Raw genomic sequence first — 21537 nt, 5'->3', positions numbered from 1 at the left:
TGAATTTTGTTCTTGACCTACTGTGTTACAATAAGTGACCCTCATTGTAACATCTACAACACATCATGTTGTCATTCTCAACAAGTTTTCAATTCAGGTTGATGTGTTGTAAAGCACAACAATGTTTGCAAGCTGAGGTGATTTATGAAGCATCTATTTCATATCAAGGTGAAAGTCATGCCTCCAAAAGGCTTTAAGGATGACACTTTGAAAATGTGAACAGATTCATCAAAGTGGATTATCTTTGTGACCGAAAGTACTCTCCAGAGGTTGACCTTCTTTAGAATTCCATCACTGGGACATGCAACACAACTATGGGTGTGTTTTGAAAGATAAGAGACTGATATGCCAGGAAGGTGATGAAGTGAGTGTGTGTGTAAGTGTGCCTCACATGTGGTTAAGTATGACATAGTACTATCCATAGTTTCCCTGCAGACATTTGTATGAATTACATTTAGTTGAAGGGTTCGTCACCAATGACAACCTGCTTTCTCCCTTTTTTCTGGCATGTAATGACCTTGAGAACGTCAACTCCGCTTCATCCTCCATTTCTCCCTCCATTTCTGTCTGTTTTTCTACCTCTGAGGCAGGAGAGGTGTATGCAGGCCTGACATGACAGACCAGTTACAAATCAAAGTGAAGAAGCTTGACCCAACAGTTCATTCAAAAATGCATTTAACTTCACTCAATAGGATTTTAGGGTCGGCTGAAAAAAAAAGATCCATGTGTAAATCAGTACTCTCGGTTTAGAAATATGTGTGCACAGGTTATAAACTGCTCTCAGATACATAATCTGTTCCCTAGAATTACGAATCCATGCCCACAGATTTTTTTGTCAGTTTTGGATAGTGAAAGGCTACATTGCTATGGAGATGAAGCCAGTCATTTGCATTACCTGTTAGAAAAACGTTACTTATTTCAAACTGATTAAGAGAGAAAAGACCCCCCAAACACACACACACACACACATACACACACGTTGGAGTGCTTTATTGGAGGACGTGGCTCAATATTAATTGAGGAGGAATATGTTTTATGAAAGATGATGATTTCATATTAAATATCCTGAGCCACATATTCATGGAAATGTAAAATTAAATGAGCAACTTCCCATTTTACAATCAATTACATTTGAGCACATGAATTGCAAATCGGAATGCACAGTTTACAAAACTGTGGGCATGGATTCGTAATTCAAGGGCACGGATTATGAATCCAAGAGTACAGTTTATAAACCAAGAGTACAGATTTACACCTGGATTTTTTTTTTCAGCTGACCCCAGGGAGGCTCTATAGGATTTCCATAAATAGCATTGAATCTCATTTTTTATTGGTGAGAAACACTTCATTCAGTAAATGTGACATGTATTTGCTCCAAGTGAACATTATCAGTTTTTCACAGCTTGAAATCCTCTTTGCAGAAAAACAATTACTCTTAAACATTTTCCATGACAACACATTACTGGGAAAAATATCTAAAAAGTTTGGAACTGGGCCCAAGATAACTGTCAGGCATCATGCAGGGTTTTAACTTCATGTAAACACCAAGAGAACTGTAAACACTGAATTTTAGGTCTTTTTTTATTCTTCAGAACCACACTATGTGATGAGAAGATGTACAGCAAAGTACAGTATTTTTTGCATGTGTCATTCCCTCCTGCTGTTCATCACATCTCTCTTAACATTGCTTTTTTAACTATTAGGTTATGTTTTGAATATAAATGGTCGTCCCTGGAACCAATTCGTGACACACAATTGCCTAAATATGCTCATAGAGTGTAATTTCTGCAACATTAAAACCTTGTACTTGTACTTGTAGTCATCCAGCAAATAAAGCACCCTGCTTATTGCCATTTTAGGGCCAAATTTAGACTGCATTAACATATGCAGTCCTGCACATCCCAACTGTGCAGTGCTTTAGTCAAGGTATGAATCGGGTGCTTAGTGTAGAGGGGAAAAAAAGCAAATTCTCATCTCAGAAATGATTGGAATATTATCGTTTTATCAAATCAAATGGTGGAAATGTCAGCATAATGTGTAGGTATTTCTCATTTAAACTTATGATAAACCTTGTTCCCAACGTTATTGTTACACATTGATTGTAAAATTGGGTTTGGAATTATGCATTTCCCTTGTGTGCCATATGAAGATATGAAGTCTGACAGTGTCCCCATCATGCTAGACTGAAGCCAGAGGAGTGGTGTGTGCAGGCCTGCCATTATGCTGGGGGTAGGCAGATAAAGACTTAACAGGTTTGAGTCCTGGATTGCCTTAAGCAGGGACCTTCATCTGCATGCACAAGGCTGCTGCAAGCCATCGGTGCAGCCACATAATGTCAAGCAATTTTCTGTAACACAAGGAAATTTCATTTCTAATAGAGTGGAGAGTAGAGATGGACACTCCAAAATCACTTTGAAACATCTCAGTTCATATCAAATACAGTTCAGCTGGACTGAGGCGTATCCTCATGGCATGGTGTCAGGCACCACATGGCCTGCACACCATAAACCATCTTGCAGGTAATACTGAATGATAGAGGAACTGCAGGCACTGTGGTTGTCTTTGTTATGGTGTGTTTACCTTATCATGACTCTCACAAAAACAGGAGTTTATTGTATAGTATATCTGTATAATTAAGCTCAATATTGTGGCCTGTTTAAAGTTTTTTTAGAGGGTGCAGGGAGTACAGCTACCAGACAGGAGTTAGCTTGTGTCTTTTCATATTAAATTGCAGGTCTGAATCTTTCATGTTGCTGTACTGAAAACATCTTATTACATCCTCTGTTGAAAAGGCAATTTTGTGTCGAATGGACCATTGAAATTGTAAATCTTAAAAGGTTGTGCCTGAAGCAAAAACAAAGATTTGATTTAAGTGCCATGATAAAGTTCAAGGCTGCTATGGACAGAATGGTGTAGAAGAAAACAAAAAGAAAAGAGAGGTAACAGACATCACAGTCTTCCACATCATGGCAAAGGCTTGAGCTTCATCTCGACATCAATCTGTCTCCAGTCTGAAAGCCATGACTCCTGTTCTCGCCAGTATGATTAATGGCTGCACACACGCTACTTCTTCAAAATCATGTCCATGAATTAAACAAAGGGCAGTGTTTCTACCATAGCTGTGAGTTTAAACAACTTCTTCAACAATGATGATGTCAATAGGCATCATGTTTAAGGTGGCATATATACTGGCAGTTACGTATGGGCACATTTAAATGCTTGCTGGTATTAAAATGGTGGTGCTGTCAGTTAAAAAGCTTACTGAGTATAAGGTGATGGATTATAACTTAATTATTAATCCCAGCAGAACCAAATTCTTTACCCACTCTGAACATAATGTCTTATATACATAATATTGGTCTTAAAAGTTTCTAATTTGTGGATGTGGACACAAACACTGCTGCTATTTGCATGTATACATGAAGTGCTATGTAGTGTGTCTGAGCCTAATACACATCTTTAGCCAGGTCTGTGTCACTTGCTCCAATCATAGCAGTGTCTATGACCCCATTTAGACCAACATAGTGATGTGGGTCAAACTTGCATCGCTAATTTATCTGAATAGGTCATTGCACATAAGAGAGAGCAACTATGAGTTTTCCGACACAAGGAGACAAGTGAAACTGAAATGAATGTAATTATGAAATGAATATAATTATGTTGGTTTAGCAGGAGACTTCCAAGAAAAACAACAAAATCAGTCGTTTTAACCAAGTGCCCCAAAATTACATTTACATTCGAGTGACAAAGCCCTCTAGTGACCGTGGTAATTATGAAGGGAGCAAAGGAGGAAATGAGGTGACGTTATGACAGAGCAACAACAATGTAGGGAGGAGTCTGGGGCAGATGGATGGGTCAACAAAACATAAGATATAACTTGGGAGACTACTGTTTCCCATTTCTAACTATGAATCAATTTGTTTCTTTTGACCATGACCACAATCTTTTCCTAACCTTAACCATGTGGTTGTTATCGTAACCATGCTGATGAAGGACCTGTGACCTTAATGGAGTAACAATGTTTCCCTAATCTTAACAAAGCAACCCCAGGTCGTTTTTGTGTCTGAACCAACCAGACTGTAACCATAGCGTTGTCACATCATAAAACATTTTAACAGGGATTTGTAATGGTTTTGGAAGGCACAGACAAACTGTGACCTTAGAATTATAAGGCTCCATCTGACATTTTTGTCAAAAAATAGTTATTGGATTATTATTAGTTATAAAAAAAAGTTTGGAGAAGAAAAAGACAAGAAATGCTCTGAAATGAAGACAGAGACTTGAACAAATACAGCAAGGAGAGAAAATATTAGCACATTAATGGAGAAACATTTTCTTGATTGTTGTTGGTGAAACTTCAAGAACTGTAATATTAGTTCAAATCTGCCAATGAAAACCAAATGTAGTCATTTAAAACAAGCAGCTAAATTTTGTGTGTGCCAAAATATCTCAAATCATAACTCCCTGAAGTAGCTCATACATTGATTTTGTGTTTTTAAACAAAACTAGTGCAGTGCCTGCTCAAAATGTGCCTGTTTGGAATGGGCCAATTTCTCATTACCTAGAGAGACCAGTGTCCATCCCCTAAATACCTTTCATGCAGACAATTGGTAGATGCTACAATTTACCGATGCTCCCTAAATGCCTCACACGCTGAATATCTAGAGACTACAATTTTGAATTGAGCTGAAGTTGATCAGATGAACTGTAGTGCCTGTTCAAACGTGCCTGAGACATCCTGCACTTTGTCTTTAACATACATACAAAGTTCCCATGCATGAGGAACGGGGATAGAGCTTAACTATCTAAACTTTTTCAATTCATACTCTATGGTAGTTCTTATCACAACGGATGTAATCCCTCCTCTGACCACAATGTGGGTTGCAATGGCAGAGTGGTGCTGTCCGTATTTCCGCTCGTTAACGCCAAGGGCAGAAGAAGAGGCAAATCAATGTTGTTTATGAGGTATTTTTTATATATTTCTCAAGAGCCACTCATTTAAACAACTTAACATCGACATTGCATTTCCTTGATTCCCCAGCAATCCACCTGCCAGGTATGAAATAGATAAGATGAATGGTTCTCGAGATATGTGAAGGACAAACATACAGACAGACAGACGGAGATTCATTGCTTTATATAGAGAGATAGCGAGATACAACTAATCTGTCTACTTTTTTTTCAACAAAATCACAGCTTTCTGTGAAGTCTCAGCAGAGAGAACTTTATAATCCCAACTGAAAAGTTCTCAAAGTTGCACTTTGGCCTTCAGTGTTACTGACCAAAGACGTTTTTATTGTATGAATTAAGGTGATTTAGACCTTTTAGCATAGGCTTTTCAGCCTCCCAGTGAATGTCCCAGATTTCAGCCTGAAATATCCCACATTAGGAAATGTACTTAATCTGGGACAATTTGGAAAAAGGGATACTTTTATATTTGTCATTTCTATTCCAAGTGTGATATTTGCATTTTCTTTTCTGATATGATTAGAAAACATCTTGGGGATTTCAGAATGGTATTGGTTGCGGATATAATGTATTGGCTTCATATCAAAATATATTGCTGAAGTGCTAATTGACAAATAAAAGAGAACTATACTGTAACTCAGTTTTGCTAACTAGGTGTCAAAACTTTGAACCTCAATGTCTCAAAACCACTCAGAATACAGACAGAAACTTATAATTCTAAAGTCACAAAATGATGAAGCTGTGCCGATAGGGGTGTCAGATCACAAAACACTTCTATCTGTCGTACTGGAGTGTGTGGACCACTGACATGTTTTGTCATTTAGTTTGAGGGACTCACTGTTTAGCAGAGGTATATGAAACTACACTGCAAACTGGACTTTGCAGATGGTGACAATCAGAGATTAACCTGTGATAGCTGTCTCATATGAATTGGTCCAACAGGTTAAATGCTTGTTAAATGTATGTCTCATGTATGATTTGGAGAAAGGAGGGCAAGGCATATAGGCCTTTAATATTAAAAAATATCATATATTCTTGGAAAAACTCAGTATTTTCTATATTTGTGATTGAGACCACTCTGGAAATCCCTCCTTAACTCAGTACTTCCTGAGGTGGATTACTAGTTTGTTGGAATTAGTCTCTCGGCTGTGATTAATCTGAGCATCATCAGATTTTTGAACGGTTCTTGGGAGATGTAAAATGGAGTGAACATGAAAAGTGAAGTGAACAGATAAAAATAGCAAGTTCAGCTTCAGGCTTATTGGCATATACTGTACCTAAAAGTACCAGCCAAAAACAACAGTACTAATAATAACAATACCCTGTCAATGTGGGACAAAAGTGCGGTGCCACAGTGGCTTAGGCATTACCTTTGTTGACCTTTGTTGCATCTCTCTCACCCTCATTTTCCTCATCATCTCTCCATTATCACTGTTTAATAGAGGCATAAAATGCACCCAAAAATAACAGATAAAAAATCTATTACAAAACCAAAATGTATGTGACAGAGTGCCTTCTGCAGGTTTGCATTGGTCAGACTTGCAAAGCAGCAGTAGATCTTGTGTAACAAAGCTGCTTCAAACTACTTCACACTGAATAAGCTGGTGTCTACTATTAACAGAATTTATAGATATTTAGAATCACAATGTATTTTTTTAGAAACTGTAAAATGATGAAATAGTAGTTACATTACAGTGCTGTGATGTTTTAAAGAAGATCAACAAGTAACTACTGTTTTTATTGTTTTGAAATTGTACTGCTCCGATCCCGGGATAAGAGTTGAAGAAAATGACAAGAATAATCCCTTTATGTTTTATGGGCAGTTCAGGTTTTACTGACGTCCTCCATTACCGTGTACAAGGATTGTATGTTGCATTTATTTATACAATACTAGTGTGACATGAAAAGCTGAGTAGGTCTTTTTCATCACACCATGGCTACACCATGACACAGCTGTGTGAAATCAAGGTTTCTCAATTACTCTATGGCTCGCCTTCCCATGCTTGTGTTACTCTAACTGGAGGGACACTCGCAGGCTTTTGTTACATGAAGTGCTCCGATTGAAACACAGTAGAGACAAGATGAGAAAATTGAAGAAGGAATTGGTTTGGGGCATTGTCAGGAGGTACAATATGTGTGCCTGTAATGCTACATTTCACAGTGCTCTAGAAATGTGTTTAAATTGTGGTGTTTTTATTGGGCCAGCAGCAGAGATTCAAGCCCCTGCAGCGGGATGTGCTGCCAGGAATAAGGAAAACATGCTTGTGTTGCTCCGATGGGAGTCGCTGCTGTATATGGAGGAGTTAGTTCTTTTAATCGAGTAATTCATTCGGTATTATCGCTGTAAAAAGCTGGAGGCACTCATCGTTTCTTACAGCTCAGCCTCATCAATAATCCACTAAAGACTAAATTATTCACAAAACTCTGGACACAGGCGAGGGGATATTATGTCTGTTGAACTTTACCAGCTGTATCACCTCATGCTCAATAGATTACAGTTCCCAAACTTTCACTTGTCTGTTACTACCAACAGCTTTGTGTTGACCTGTTGTTACTGACACACGTAAACACACACACAAATATGGATTTTCAATTATGAGCTTTTCTTCTATAAAATACTTTGTTGGTCTCTTATAAGTATCATGAATGGGATTTTAAAAATCCTGATATCTCTAAATGAGATACCACATTTTATCCATATTTGCTTTAATTAAATTCTAGTTTTGGTATAAACAATTGTACCATTGCTGGATTTTGAAACATTGGTTGGATGAAACTATTAATTTATGTTACCTGGGGCTCTATGAAAGAGTGATGGACATTTTTCTACATTTAGACTAAACAATGAATAAAAAGAAATATTAACAGATTAATTGATGATGAAAATAATGCTTATGTAGGTCTATGTTAAAACAAGATCAAAATACAAATCTTGCTCTATCTAGCCCATATGAAATTAGCTCCAACCAGCATGCAGAGGTCTGACATGCTCGCACAACATTTCTGGGTATGGAAGCCCAAAATTTCTGTTACCTGACATTGAAGGGCTGCCAACATACACAGTTACCCAGAGCAGCTTTTAAAACTACCTTGTGATTCCACCTGTGAGTATGTAGGTGTGAGCTGAATATGATGAAGTGCTTCCCTGTCAAAGGGTTACTTACAAACGTGTTGTCCCAGGAGAGTTTGTTGTGTGACACTGGCAGAGGGAGCGCAGTGACCCCAGTGATGGCCAGCTGAGGGATAGAGGCCAACTCTCACTGTGTTAGAGGACAAACCTCTCAGTGGTCGGTTAAACTAATCACCACAGGGACCAGCGGCTATTGCTTTGTTACAGGCCTGCATCCCACTTCAGAAATAAGTCTGACAGATAAATGAATGCACTTCATTCCGTTGCACTTTGAGCTTTCCACAATGCAAATACAGCTAACAAGCAGCCTGACTGCTCCATATTTATTCCTCTGGTGGCCAAACTGGCCATAGTCCCATCTTTCTGCCTTGTTGTGTTTCTCTTTTTCTTATTGCTTTCTTATCTCATTGTCATTGACATGCTATTATCCATTTTATTGTTTTGTTCCGGCACATATTGCACTCATTCATCTGGAGTGAGATCCTTGTTAATCCTACACATGGTTCCTTCTATTTTTCTGTTCTTTCAAGGAGTTCTCCTCCTCTTCACTGAGGTTGTTAGACAAAGCTAGGTAGTCTATTGTTCCCTGTGCATTGTTTACTTTGTACTGGGTCGTATAATGTTTTGCATAATCTTCATTTGAATGTAATATGCGCATATGTATAAACTGAACTTGATGAATAATCAACATTCATTAGACCTTGTTAGTCATTTTTCAGAATAGTTTAATCTTGAAAGCAAGCTCTCATATTATTTCAAGATTCATTTTATGAATTAATCAATGCCATTTTCTGTCTTGGTCGTATAGACAAGTTATATTTTTAATCTCAAGGAGGGGGCAGAGAATCAGGACTGTTTTTTTAAATTAAAAAAAAAATCTAGTTTTAAGGATGTTTTAATATATTCCTGAAGTGATATAATGATGGTGTGCTTTTAAATTTTTTTACAGGAATCCAAATTAACAAAATGTTCTCAAACTACAACATAATAGCAATTATATGTACATGTTTTACATATATATATATATATATATATATATAAAAACCTTTGGTCATGAAAAATTGGTGGGCATGGTGTCATTGGTGCTACATTAAACAACTGGAAACAACTTGGTAACTATGACTAAACTTTGCAATCAGAATATATTAAACATATAGTGACATATTGTTTTATCCTCCTTTTGTTAAGTGTTGATTAGCTCCATATGTTGCCTGTCCGAGCTAATATATCATTTTACCCTTGCACTGCTTCCGAGTCACTGATAGTGTAACTACCTGTCAGCATTACAGTAGAGTGTTGTTGATGATAAATAAAATCACCTGAGAAATGCTTTGTTTAGAACAGTTATGTATCACAAGGATGATTCTGCTCCCAGGGAAAGTCATTACAGGTTAATGTTCTGAGAGTCAGTTGGTCATTACGATTAAGCAAATATATGAGACCCTGAAATGCGACTAACAAATACCGTTGTGCAAACTGAAATCCAGTCTGTTTACAGTGAAGCAGCTTCAAGACCTCTCTGTCATGTTCTAAGAATTGTGCTCTTTAGAGAGATGATTATGCTCAGTAAGTTTTATTAAACTATACATAGTATGGACTTTTGTTTTCATTTTATTATAATAAATGCTGTAACTTTTAGGTCATATAGTCATATTAAACACATATGTGATAGTGTTGAATTTAATGAATGCACTCAGGCATTTAACCATGCGATATATGTGTTAAGCACATTGACATTCTTACGGGGAATTAGTGTGTTGTTATGTGCGCTGCTATTGATTTTCAGTGAAAGCCCTCTTAGGAATGTCAAAGCCTTATACTTTTCAGATAGAATATCTTGATATGCTTGCCATGTGCTTGCGAGCATTTCCAGTTCACAGCAAGGAGAGTCTTCTCATGCTGTCTGACTTTGTCAACACTATTAAATTTAGAGGGAGTCAGAGATTAATAACTTCCACGTAAGGAGAAAATGGGAAGAGGCGCAGGCTTGGGAGCATACAGAAAGATTAATGAGTGTCAAACACAATGAAATTTCCATTAGATAGTAGAATGGCATACTTGGTCTTCTCAGTTTCCTCATCAGATAAGAGTTTGTTCAAGGATCACCAAGAAGTGACCTATTTTTATAGGTAAACATTTTTGTCCTTTCGGCAGACTTCAAATTAAAATTGACCTATTTTTAAGTTAGAAATAGTACGTTCCATAAGGCTTAATTCCTCCCTCAGCTATGGGTGCTGTAATGAGCAAAATGATCACTATTTCTATTGAACATAGGCTACAAAAGTCTTGCAAAGACATGTGTTATGTGCAAAAGTGGCCCATTGGAGGTGGATTACTGAGAAAAAATGCAGCTCAATCTTTTAGCTTCGGCTTCTTTACAACTGAAGGTGCCAACATGTACACACACACACACACAGGTACACACACAGAATCGTGTCTCTCAAATCGCCATCTCTGCAAACATGTCATTATTGTTATGATAGATGGCCCGCAGTTCTCAAATATCAACACATGAATACAACACTGATGAGCATGTTGAATACACATGCGACTTTGAGCAGCAGAAACATGGTAAAAAGCCAAAAATGATCATTGAAAACAACAGAAACAAATGAGGTATGTGTGCATGGTGTGAACAATGTCACTGGCACCTCCAGCTGGAAGGGAACAGCGGCCTGTTAGCTGTTAGACATTTCCCATAATAGACAGGATGTGTCAGCACACAATGCATTAGTAGACCAGAGGTGGAAGTGAGGTAAATACTACAAGAAGAGCTTATTTCTTGAGGAGCAAAGAAGTGGTGTTGTCAGTCAACCTCTGCATCCACAAGAAACAGCACATTGTGTAACCTCCAGTCACTGCAGATTTGGTCAGGGCTTTTTAAGGAAATCCACCAGTCCTGCTTCACCAGCGAGCTGCAGGTGAGGCTCACTCTGGTATTTCATTCAGAGGAAAAAAAAGTTATGCAGGACAAGCAAATTGTGAGGCTACTCATTTTATAAATCTGTGCGAATTCTAATTTACACATGGAATGAAACCATTTATCAGGAGGCTGATATGTCCAAATTATTAAAAATCCAGGAATTTCTCTATCTTTATTCTGAAAATTGAAAAACAAATACAAATCTGATTGAATCAAATATTAAATAATCAAGTAAAATGTGTATTACAAAAAATACCAAGTCTCTGTATTATTACCTCGGTGGGCTCTGGCTAATTTGTAGCATAATCAGCAGTGCTTTTGTGTTTTTTCCACATTTTTCATCTCACTTTTTTATTAGCATAAGCTTGGTTGGCTTAAGTGCCTATTTACATGAAATTGAGCTGGACCGAAATTACAACTTGTGGATGCACAGAGATGCATAACTACATGAAAATCAGTTAAAATTTTTCAATTTGATGATTGTTTGGTGAAAAATAAGTCAAACTTAGCAGTACTCTTCTGCTGGTATTATTGTATCTCTAAAAATGTATGATTCCAAAAACCCAATTGCAACAGAAAAAAACACCTTCATTCATGTCTGCTTAATGCTGTACATGATGGTTCAGTAGTAGACTTATTCTAAATCATATACTGCTGGAGTAGAGTGCCAAACATTTTGTAAAAAGATAATGGTAACTGGTATGGCAATGGTGATAATCATGTGTTTTGCATCCTTAGTTTCCCATTTGGATGATTGTTGAACCATGCAAGCACCACCTTAACTACAGATCCTGCAAAATCTCATCAACATTCCCAGAGAAATCAGTTGTGAGCTGTAACCTACCTCACAGATAGACTTTAACAGGAGGACCAGCAGTGGGTTTACCTTCAGGGTTTTGTTCCTCATACGATTTTCTGTTTTGCTGATGTGTGCCGTGTTGTGTAACATCTGGGGCAAAGGTCATTATGAATACCTTGTACTCCCTAAGAGGTTTTTCGTGAAAGCCGCAGTGTTTCAATGAGTTATTTTTTGTGTGTAACAAAAGCAGAGATACCAACTTGTCACCTTTGAGGTGGGTGGTTGACTGTTTGATCCTCCTCCTATCATATGACCTGGGGAAATCCAATTGTGAATGTTGAATTTTGTTTCAGTGTTTGTTGTTCCCTCTGTGATGCCACAGTTTAAAAATGACTACCCTACTCCTTCTGTGAGTGTGGTTACAGGTTATTCTTCCTTTATATGATGAAGAAATACTCAGTGGGGTGACTTGATAGCTCAAAAAACCTGGATGTGTTCATGAAATTGAGACACTGAATGTATTTTCTCACCTCCTCTGTTCATTCCTTTAGATTTAGTAGTAGTGGCCTCTTACTTGACGCAAAAGGTCATTTAGTGATCTATTCTCATTAGAAATGGTTAGAAATAACTTTCTTACCATCACTCTATGTAAGCAGAGTAGCTTTTTCCTTGTGCCAAAAAACCTCTCTGTAGACTATCTTGATGAGGTCTTCCACATTACAAAGCAATTGATTTAACTCTTCTATCTTAACAATGCTTTCACCATGATGTATAGTATATTAGGTTTGAGGGTGGTAATGTGGCTGGGAATGGGCCTTTTCTGTGTATGGTGCTTTGACTTATGTTGGACACACTGCAGTTTTACTTGTGATTAGCATTTGGTGCTGATTTTGCAGTTTTTATCAATGAGTTCTTTGCTAAATCTGAGGCTTACCGGCAAATCTAGTGTTAATCTGTTCTAGTCTAAAGTCTTCTGTAACACTGTTTTGTCCTCATTACACCTAACTAAGTGTCTCTACCTGAAAGACGGCTGAGCGCCATCCTTTATGTAACCACTGGAGACAAACAAGACTATGTCTCTGGAGTGGTGATGAAAGGAAATTGTTTACCAATCTGCCATGTTAGCATATAATTTGCACAGAAAATTGAAAGTTATTGACTAGAAGTCTGCTCAGACAATGTCCAATCAGCCCATATGGGAAAGATTTTCTAAATTTCTTGTGATGAACAATTTTTCAGCACTTAATTGTTTTGATTATTATATATTATATCCCATGATCCTTAAACTATAGAAACATTACATGAATATAAGCATTCTTGATCCAAAAGAGAACATATTTTACATAATTTCCTGTGACACAGTAATCTTATAAAAGCAAAAACAAGACTAACTTGCAAATATGAAAGCACAAATGGTAAGGAAGATTCATTTCAAACTCTTGGTGATTTAATTGTAATTATCATTTTATGGGTTTATAATGGCATATTTTAAAAGAAAATTAATTTTATGTACGACTTTGGCCTTATTTTTGTGGTTCCTCCTATCATGCCTGAAGATAAAATTTCCCTTAACTTCATTGAGAGACATTGAATTAAACCAGCATTTAATGGGGAAATTGAACCAAGCTCCAGACAGGTTTTGAACAGTTTACTACTTACAACCTTTGGTGATAAACCTGGAACTGTTTGACCTATTGAGTTAATTAAACTGCCTAAATGCACCATTAGACTTGGTCTCTTGCTAGGTTTAGCCTATAGCCTCCAGGTCATCCTGGGCACATATCTTTATGGATGGCTTTGTGTTAGCTCTACAGTAGACCCTGATCCCTTGATCCTAACCAGGAGTAAGTGAGTATATAGGATGGACTTATTTTTTTAATGGTTTGGGGGGCCCCGATGGCCAAGTATTATTCTTTGTTCATTCATTTATGGTTCACTATAGAGTAAGGAGTGTCATTCAGGTCATATCAGAAAAAAATGCAGAAATACATGTGTTGTGTCTTTTGCAGAGTGGCATGTGTGTAAGTATATAGCTACAGATATTGGTTTGTAGATGTTAAAGAATGTGTTATACTTTATGGCTTAGCTTGTTGGAAGGTTTAATGAATGAATGAATGAAGCTGTGATATTTGTATTCATGTTTTTTCAAGAATTCCAAATGTCTTGTTTCTGTCTTTTTGTAATGTTGTGTTGATGTTAGATTCTAACATTTGGCATGTCATGACACGACCCAGTCTCACATCAAAATGTGTAATAGCTACATTGGTCCACAGCGCAAAATGTATTAGTTTCACAATATCGGCTCTAAAAAATTTTTTTGTTTTTTTAGGGTTTTTTTTTTTTTTTCTTGCCTGTTCTTTTCTATTGGCCTGTGTCCACATCACTGATTGTCAAGTTTCTGACAGTCAAAAAAAGGCTAGAATTCCTTTTATTCTCAGTGGAAAAATGCAATATTTTAAGATAGTTTTAACATAAAAATGCGTGTAGCGAGAAATGTGCATTTTATTTTCATAATCTTTGTTCAGTGAATGTATATGATGTCAGTTTGTCAGTTTTTACGAAGATTTTTTCAGGCTTCCTATTGTTGCTCTGGTGGTTGCTATGTATGATGCTATTGCTGAAACCACATAGCTACTTGTTGTTTGAATCATTGTCTTTGCGTTGTGTAGGTATCTGACCTATTATTTTATTTGTGTTGTTTTAACTATTTGATATTCTTTCAAAATTCTTTTCTTTTAAAAAAAATATTGTAGATGTCAAAACAATTTGAAATACAGAATTTGAAGCTTTGCAATTGGCTGAGCGGAGGACCCACCACCCAGAAGTATTTTCCTCACTGTCACCATGTTAAGGTTTTCTTTCCAAGGTTTTCTGAACACAAAAACATGAAAGTGTCCTTGATAACTCAATAGGTTAATGTCAAGGCCATTAGTTTTAATTATCTCTCCAACCTGAATCCAAACGCCACTATCTCTGTTAAGAAAAGGTGCTTTATAGCCTGTGATTGTAAAATGTGAAGTTGCACATTTAATTGTATATTTCCAAGAATATGTAGCTGAGGAAATTTAATATGAAATTATCTTTCTTTCCTGCAGGCCAATAGAAAAGAATAGGCCAAAAAACAAAAAGCGTAGGTAGTCTCACAATTTTAGAGCCATTATTGTGAAACATTTGCACATGCACTACTGTCTAATCTTGTATTTCCTGTAACCAACAATAGAGCAAATAACAATCATGCTATCATTGTTACCCCTTCATACTACCTATCTAACCTGCTGTTTCCTTGTTTTACCTCCTAATGCTATCAGTGGCTGGGACAAAAAGCAAAGCGAAAGGTGAGTTATTGCCTCCATTTTCTTGCTACATGATTTATGTTGCACACAGTTCCCAATAAACAATGTTTGGATCACTCTTATATCTCCCCCAAGAGCCCTGGACGCATTAACATACACAGGTTGTTGTGAAGCTTTCCGGGCATTTTTTTTTTTAACTTTTATTTGTCCAGGAGAGGTTTGCTGAACATGTTTGCTCTTTCTCAGATACAACCTGTTTCACATATGTATAGATTCACATGCTCACACCAGGGAGCTGCCCGCCTCACCCAGTCATGCTTTTCCTCTATTTGGTCGACTGTGCAGCTCCACTGGAGCAGCTGGGGGTTGTTCCTGGTTCAAGGACAACTCAGCAGTGGATGAGGGAGGAGAGAGTGGTTCTCATTTGCTTTCTCTACCCAGATTCTCCCAGACATACTGTGCATTCAAACTGGAGACCTTCTGATCACAAGCCTGCTTCTCATACTTTTTATTTTACCGCTGCCCTTCAGTAGTGAATGCTTTGTCTCGATGTTTGGTGGTGTAGGTATTCACTTCATTGCCACTGATTCTGATCTACTGCCTAATAAATTGGCATTTTCAGATTCATTATGCACTGAACTGAGAAATACACCACCAAGGGTGTTTTTTTTCTTCTTCTTGCTCAGTCACGAATTACTTCTACCTTTGAGAGAAAATCCTGCTACAGAATATTTGATGATTTACAGACCGTTTCTCTTCCTTTCATATTGGATATACATTTACTGTTATTGTTCATGTTCTTGGTGACTGATACTGTTGCAGCATCCAAACATCAATACCTCTGTGCCTCAGTGACTGTGCCTGTATGGTTATTGAAGCGGCTGTTAATGCCTTTACTCATGGATTCTATATACATTTTATTCCTCTAGTTGTTTTTGTTTGCTTTGGGTAAGCAGTTGACTAATTTTAATTTGAATAGCCTACTCTTGTTGTGTTGTACAGTGAAATGAAATGTTGCTTCCTACTAATGTGCCTTACTAACATCATATAATCATGCATTATTTAGGGCAGTGTCTTTTTGTTTGTTTGCATGGCTTTTTTTGTTTCTTTTGTTGTTGTTTTTATCTTTTTGGACATGACTTCAACCAAACCCACTGATTAATGTTGTTAATGTTCATGAATGAACGCCAAGGGTTTTTCCTTTTTTTCCCCCTTTTTGAAAATGCTGTGTTTTCTAATTACAGAAGTAATTAGGGGGCTAGTTTTTAATTAACAGAAGATACACATTCAGCATTCTAATTACAGTTAATAACTTTTATTAATAATGATGAAGATAATGACTATAACCACATGTATCAGTCTTGCATATTGATGAATGAATTTTGTCAGCTTTCCTATTGCATTCCAGTAATTGCCATGTAATTTTGGCAGTAATCGTTGATAAAACCTAATGCCTAGAAGCCAAGATAAAAGATCAACTCGGTAGTTGTCATTGGGTTTATTTATAGAGACCTCCTGATTAGATTTATTTGCTCTCACCTGAACATATGAAGCAATGCTTCGACCAGTGTCAGTGCAGAGAAAGGAGAATTAATTTTTAAAGTGTAAATACTGTAGAAAGGGAGTAAACTGCTTCATGAGAAAATATTACATGCTCATCCCAAACACCTATTTTTCAGCTTGAGGTAGCAGTAATAGTGAATTTTTGCAGAGTAAATTGAGAAATCTGTTCAGCTACTGCACTGGTAGTTATGGCAGAGGTAACAAAATGAAGCTGAAATAATGGATTCAGTTTTCATAATTGTGTTATGTAACCATTATGAAGGGCTTCGAGCAGGTTTAGTATGAGTTTAGCTGCATTTCAAGTGAAGTGTTTCTGATGGAGGTTATGTTACATCCAGACAGAGTGAGGATTCTTAGTACGATAAGGTCTTATTGAACATTTAAAAGTGTAACATGTTTCTGACCACATTATTCTGTGAGGTTATTTGGGAATAGAAGTGTCACAGTACAGTCTTGGTAAGTAATGTTTGAAGATCATGTGGCAACTAGTCTCATTCATTCCCACCTGATGACTCCTCAATATTTTAAAGGAAGTCCATACTTCTATTTAGTAGGAAAACATGCAGCATAAATCACAGTCAAGTGTTTATCAATCGGGTTGATCACTACTAAAAGCATTTTGGTCTTTTTGTCCAAATTTTGTCATTTTTTGTAACTGATAGGGAAAATCTTGTACTTGTTGAGTAATTGACTCCACAGGCTCCAGTTGATGCTTACTTGAATGTATGAAGTTTATTGAGAACAAATATTTGACATCCAAGCCTTTGGCACAGTGTACACATGGACACAGTCATACCAAAAACTTAGCACAAACAGGAAACCAATCACTTCTTATAGAGTTGCTCAGGTCACGCCACTGGGGAGGGGAGAAACAAGGACACTTGGTGCCAGAATGAACTTTAATTGGAAAATATGCGGGCAGTTGTTGTTACCCATCCAAGGTTACCACCTTATCTCCCAGCCTGGCGCCGTGAAGCTAAAACATCTCCCGTATGAGACCCTGGAGGCCAGAGTCAGGCCCTGTAGATGAAATCATCACATCAAGGCTTAATTAGCACATTCTTATGAAAAGACTCATAAGTTGAACGTTTCCATAAATTGAACATTGAACATCTCTCCTTCACAAATGAGCATTTTTTTCTCTCACAGTAACTATGTGGACCTTCTACTGCCAGTCAGTGTTATCTCTCAACGTGAGAATACTTAAAAGCGTCAGGATTTGACAAAAAACATAATCCCACAGTTCATTTGAGCACATCACATGTACAGTCATCTAAGTAACACCAGTTGGAACGTGTAATTTCCTGTTTCACCTGGAGAATACAGTATTTTTGACACACTTTCTGAAGCTGATGTATTGCCTCTTTCCTTTTTTCCTGTACAGCAAAACAAAAACACTGCTAACAGTTTCCCCCAGCAGGGATATTTATTGCTAGTTCTGTGGATTGTCCACCCCCTACCTTCCCCCTACATCCCCCACTGTGGCAAATCACAGGGGAGGACAGCGTTCAGTACCACCTATGGGTGAGGGAGGTTTGCTTTTGCTCAGGTGCTACTCAGTAACTGGCACAAAATGTCCTTTTTGATGGAGGGTAAAACTGACAGACAGTTCACTACATCTTGGTTATTTCTTTTCTAACAGGCTTCATCAGACTCTATAACAGCTCAATCAACTGACTGCATCATTTAAGATCACACTATCAGTGCCAACTGTGAATACAATCCAGAGCAGATACATGGTTGTCGTGTGGTGGCGTAACATGTGCATTGTGCCTGTCTGATCTGCTGTGAACTGTTCTTGTTTAGAATTGATGGGAGCCTTATAGAAAACCACTGTAACCCCAGCACAGATAAAGAATGTATGCAGTCAAATGTGTCCTGATAAGGCTCCATAGAAACACATTTAATGCAAGAGACATTCATATTTGATGTTGCAAAAGCCATTCAGGTGGCATTTACACCTGGAATTAAAACAACAGTCAAGATATAAACTGCAGTTGGATTGTGACCTGTGCATATACTCTCTTCTCTATCCTCTTTGCATTTGTACTTGCAAATTATGCAAATGGGGTGCGGAAGAGAGTGACATGGAGCACATTACTAATCTGTGCAAAAGCCTTTGCTTTTACCATAATTACATATGGATTTTCCATGAACGAATGACTTGCATATTGGAAGGCCTGTGTAATAAGATTTAAAATGTTCCCTGTTGATTTTAAATTGTGACATTATCTAAGCAGAATACGTCTGAACTGGTAGATGGTCAGTTTTAAAACATGCATCACTTTGGACAGGTAATTTACAGATTAACAGATTAGTTTTAGTTAATGGATCAGATCTAGATTCAGTGCTAATTAGCTTCTGTTGTTAAATAGTTGCCAAAATCTCTCCGATCAAATACGCTCATAGCTTTTGAAATGGCAAAGTTCATTGAATGCCCCAGATCTCCAGGTTTGCCGTATACATAGGAAGCAGTTCTGTTGACATTGAACCAATCTGGCTTAAATTACACTGTCAGAGTAAATGATTGTTTTTGGTGACAGATATGACCTTTCAGTCGTTAAAGAAATAAACGACGTGAAATATGTTTTTGCCCATGTTTTTCCTCTTAAGACTGTTCAGCAAAGGTCACTCTGGGTGAAAACAATCAGATATGATGGGGTTATTTCACGGGGCAATTGATAAAAGACAGGCTGTCTCATCTACTCTTATAAATATTCCCTTTCAAAGCATTTCCATTATCAACACTTACAGTTAGTTAATGAATGTGTCAGCGAGCATGTTCAGATATTATTTACATGATAAATGTGGTCAGATTCCTCTTGCTGCTTGCATCATCTTTCTATTGGTTACCTTGTAATGCACCAACTTGCATAAATTCAGTTTTACATACCATACTTTGCATTTTTAATGCTTTATCTTCTGTTGTGCATCCCCTGCTAACTTGATCAGAAGGTCTTTGTATCTTTTTCGTCTTGTTTTGTTAAGATAAACTGACTTATTTTGTCAATTTCACATAATTTCATCACTTTACCATTCGCAGAAGCTGTATATATCATATGCCCTAAGTAAATAAGCAATTAACATCAGCTATTGACAAAGCTGTCTCAATTTCAAAACTATTTCAGTAAGGAATGTGCATGCATTAGTATTCTACCTAATACTGGCAACAACTAGCCAGAATTTTTAAGAAGTGTTCTTATTTAGACTGTAGTGAATGGAGCATGTTGTTTACATGATATGCTTCAAAGAGAGAGTGTCGGTGCACTCCGCTAACATAAAGTATGGAATATTTATTTGCTGAGAAATGGCTATGGTTTGGCTATCAGCTTCTAGCAGATAAGCCAGAGGCTCAGCTGCCATTAAGCGCAGAAGCTGTTTTTGTTTTTGAAAAATGTGTCAAATATACTCATTATTATATTCATAAAGTAATTTACACATTTCAGTATGATAAGAATTAGACACTGGTTTCGTTGCACTACATACTCAAAAGTGACATATTTTAGTGGATTAGTAGAGTGGAGATGGCTTAGTTTAATAGATTTCTTGAACTGTAGTGTTAGATGGTTTAAGTGTTTTAGAATGAAGGGTTGTGTGTATTAATTTTCAGTAGTCCTCCACAGAAGCGTGGGCATTAATCATTCCATTTCACTCCCTTTGAGGGAGGGGTGTTGTTAGTTTTGGCAAGAAGACCACATAAATGCTATAGAGAGCAATAATATCAATGCTGCAGTAGAGAATCATGTGACAGGCAGCCATTATCTGGACAGCCTGAAACAGACACTCTCAGGCCTGATTATGGGTCTTTCTGAGCGACTGCATCAAGTTTGGGGTAGAGAACTACTATGTTTAATCAATTTTGGATTAAAGGATTATCTTTTGTTTTTTGATGTTTTTTTATATTATTCTGTAGCTTCTTACTAGTGTTCCATATGTATTCAAAAATTCAAATTTTGATCAAAGTGTGCATGTTTTTAGCGTCAAAAAGCCATTTTCCCAAGCTCTTCTAAAAACTTTTTCCCCAGGTGACCTGACGTAGGTTTCTACATGATGACGTTGCTACATATAAACAGCAGAGACGGACTGAGCACTCACTGTTGTTGGTGCTCAAAGTTTCAAAAATAAACTCTGAGCTCTCCTCCCGCCAGTAAACGGCTCCGGATCAGAGCAGAATCCGGTGTGACTCCCGGGTGTTATTTGTCCCGAAGCTCCGGCTCTGTTCCCGGCTCTCTACTCCAGAGCTCCCAGCGCTCAGCAGCTGTCTGTCCCTCCGCTCCATACTGTGCATCTATAAGCATCTCACACGCTCAGACTCAGCGCTGCGACATCGCTCGTAGGTTATCTGGACAATTTTCCGTGCTCTAACATACAATGAGCATGTATGTTAGAAAGGAAGAGAGACTTTAAAGGTCTCTTCTCCAGTGAATCTTTAGATTCTAATGATAAGTATTATTAAGATATTTTGAGGAAAAATGTAATAGAGAGCCAAATATTAAAAGAGGAATATTTTGTAAATGAGGACCTTAATAAGGGTCTTAATCATAATGAAGTTCAAATGGCTATAATAAAGCAAAATTGGGAAAAGCAGCTGAATTGAAAATATACCAAATGAGATATTAAGATCACCCACATGATTTGATATTTTGTGCAAATTAGTTAAAACATGTTTTGAATCTGGCAAAATACCATCTATGTGGCTTAAATCTATTATAAATCCAATACCAAAAATCCCAAAGTGAGGACCCGAGGGTGCATGCCATTAAATTACAGAGGGATCAGCCTAATGAGCACAGTTTACAAGCTGTATTCCACTATATTTAATGAGAAGCTCATGTTGTATCAAGAGAAAGCATGGCTCCTT

At 37.4% G+C, this 21537-nt stretch overlaps 1 protein-coding gene across 2 annotated transcripts in view; it reads left to right on the top strand.

The window, feature by feature from the left end:
* cadm2b (cell adhesion molecule 2b) overlaps positions 1 to 21537 on the top strand; it is a 162215-nt gene that overhangs the window by 88012 nt on the left and 52666 nt on the right. Inside the window, exon 2 of one of the 2 annotated variants that reach the window (XM_067595221.1) lies at positions 15129 to 15155. The exons of the other annotated variant lie outside the window; for it this stretch is intronic. Coding sequence (XP_067451322.1) covers positions 15129 to 15155 — 27 coding nt within the window. The remainder of the gene's footprint in view (positions 1 to 15128; positions 15156 to 21537) is intronic. 2 annotated transcript variants of the gene reach the window in all.

This window comes from Thunnus thynnus, chromosome 7, assembly GCF_963924715.1.
Source record: "Thunnus thynnus chromosome 7, fThuThy2.1, whole genome shotgun sequence".
NCBI classification, from domain to species: domain Eukaryota; kingdom Metazoa; phylum Chordata; class Actinopteri; order Scombriformes; family Scombridae; genus Thunnus; species Thunnus thynnus.
This window is presented reverse-complemented; position numbering and strand designations above follow the sequence as displayed.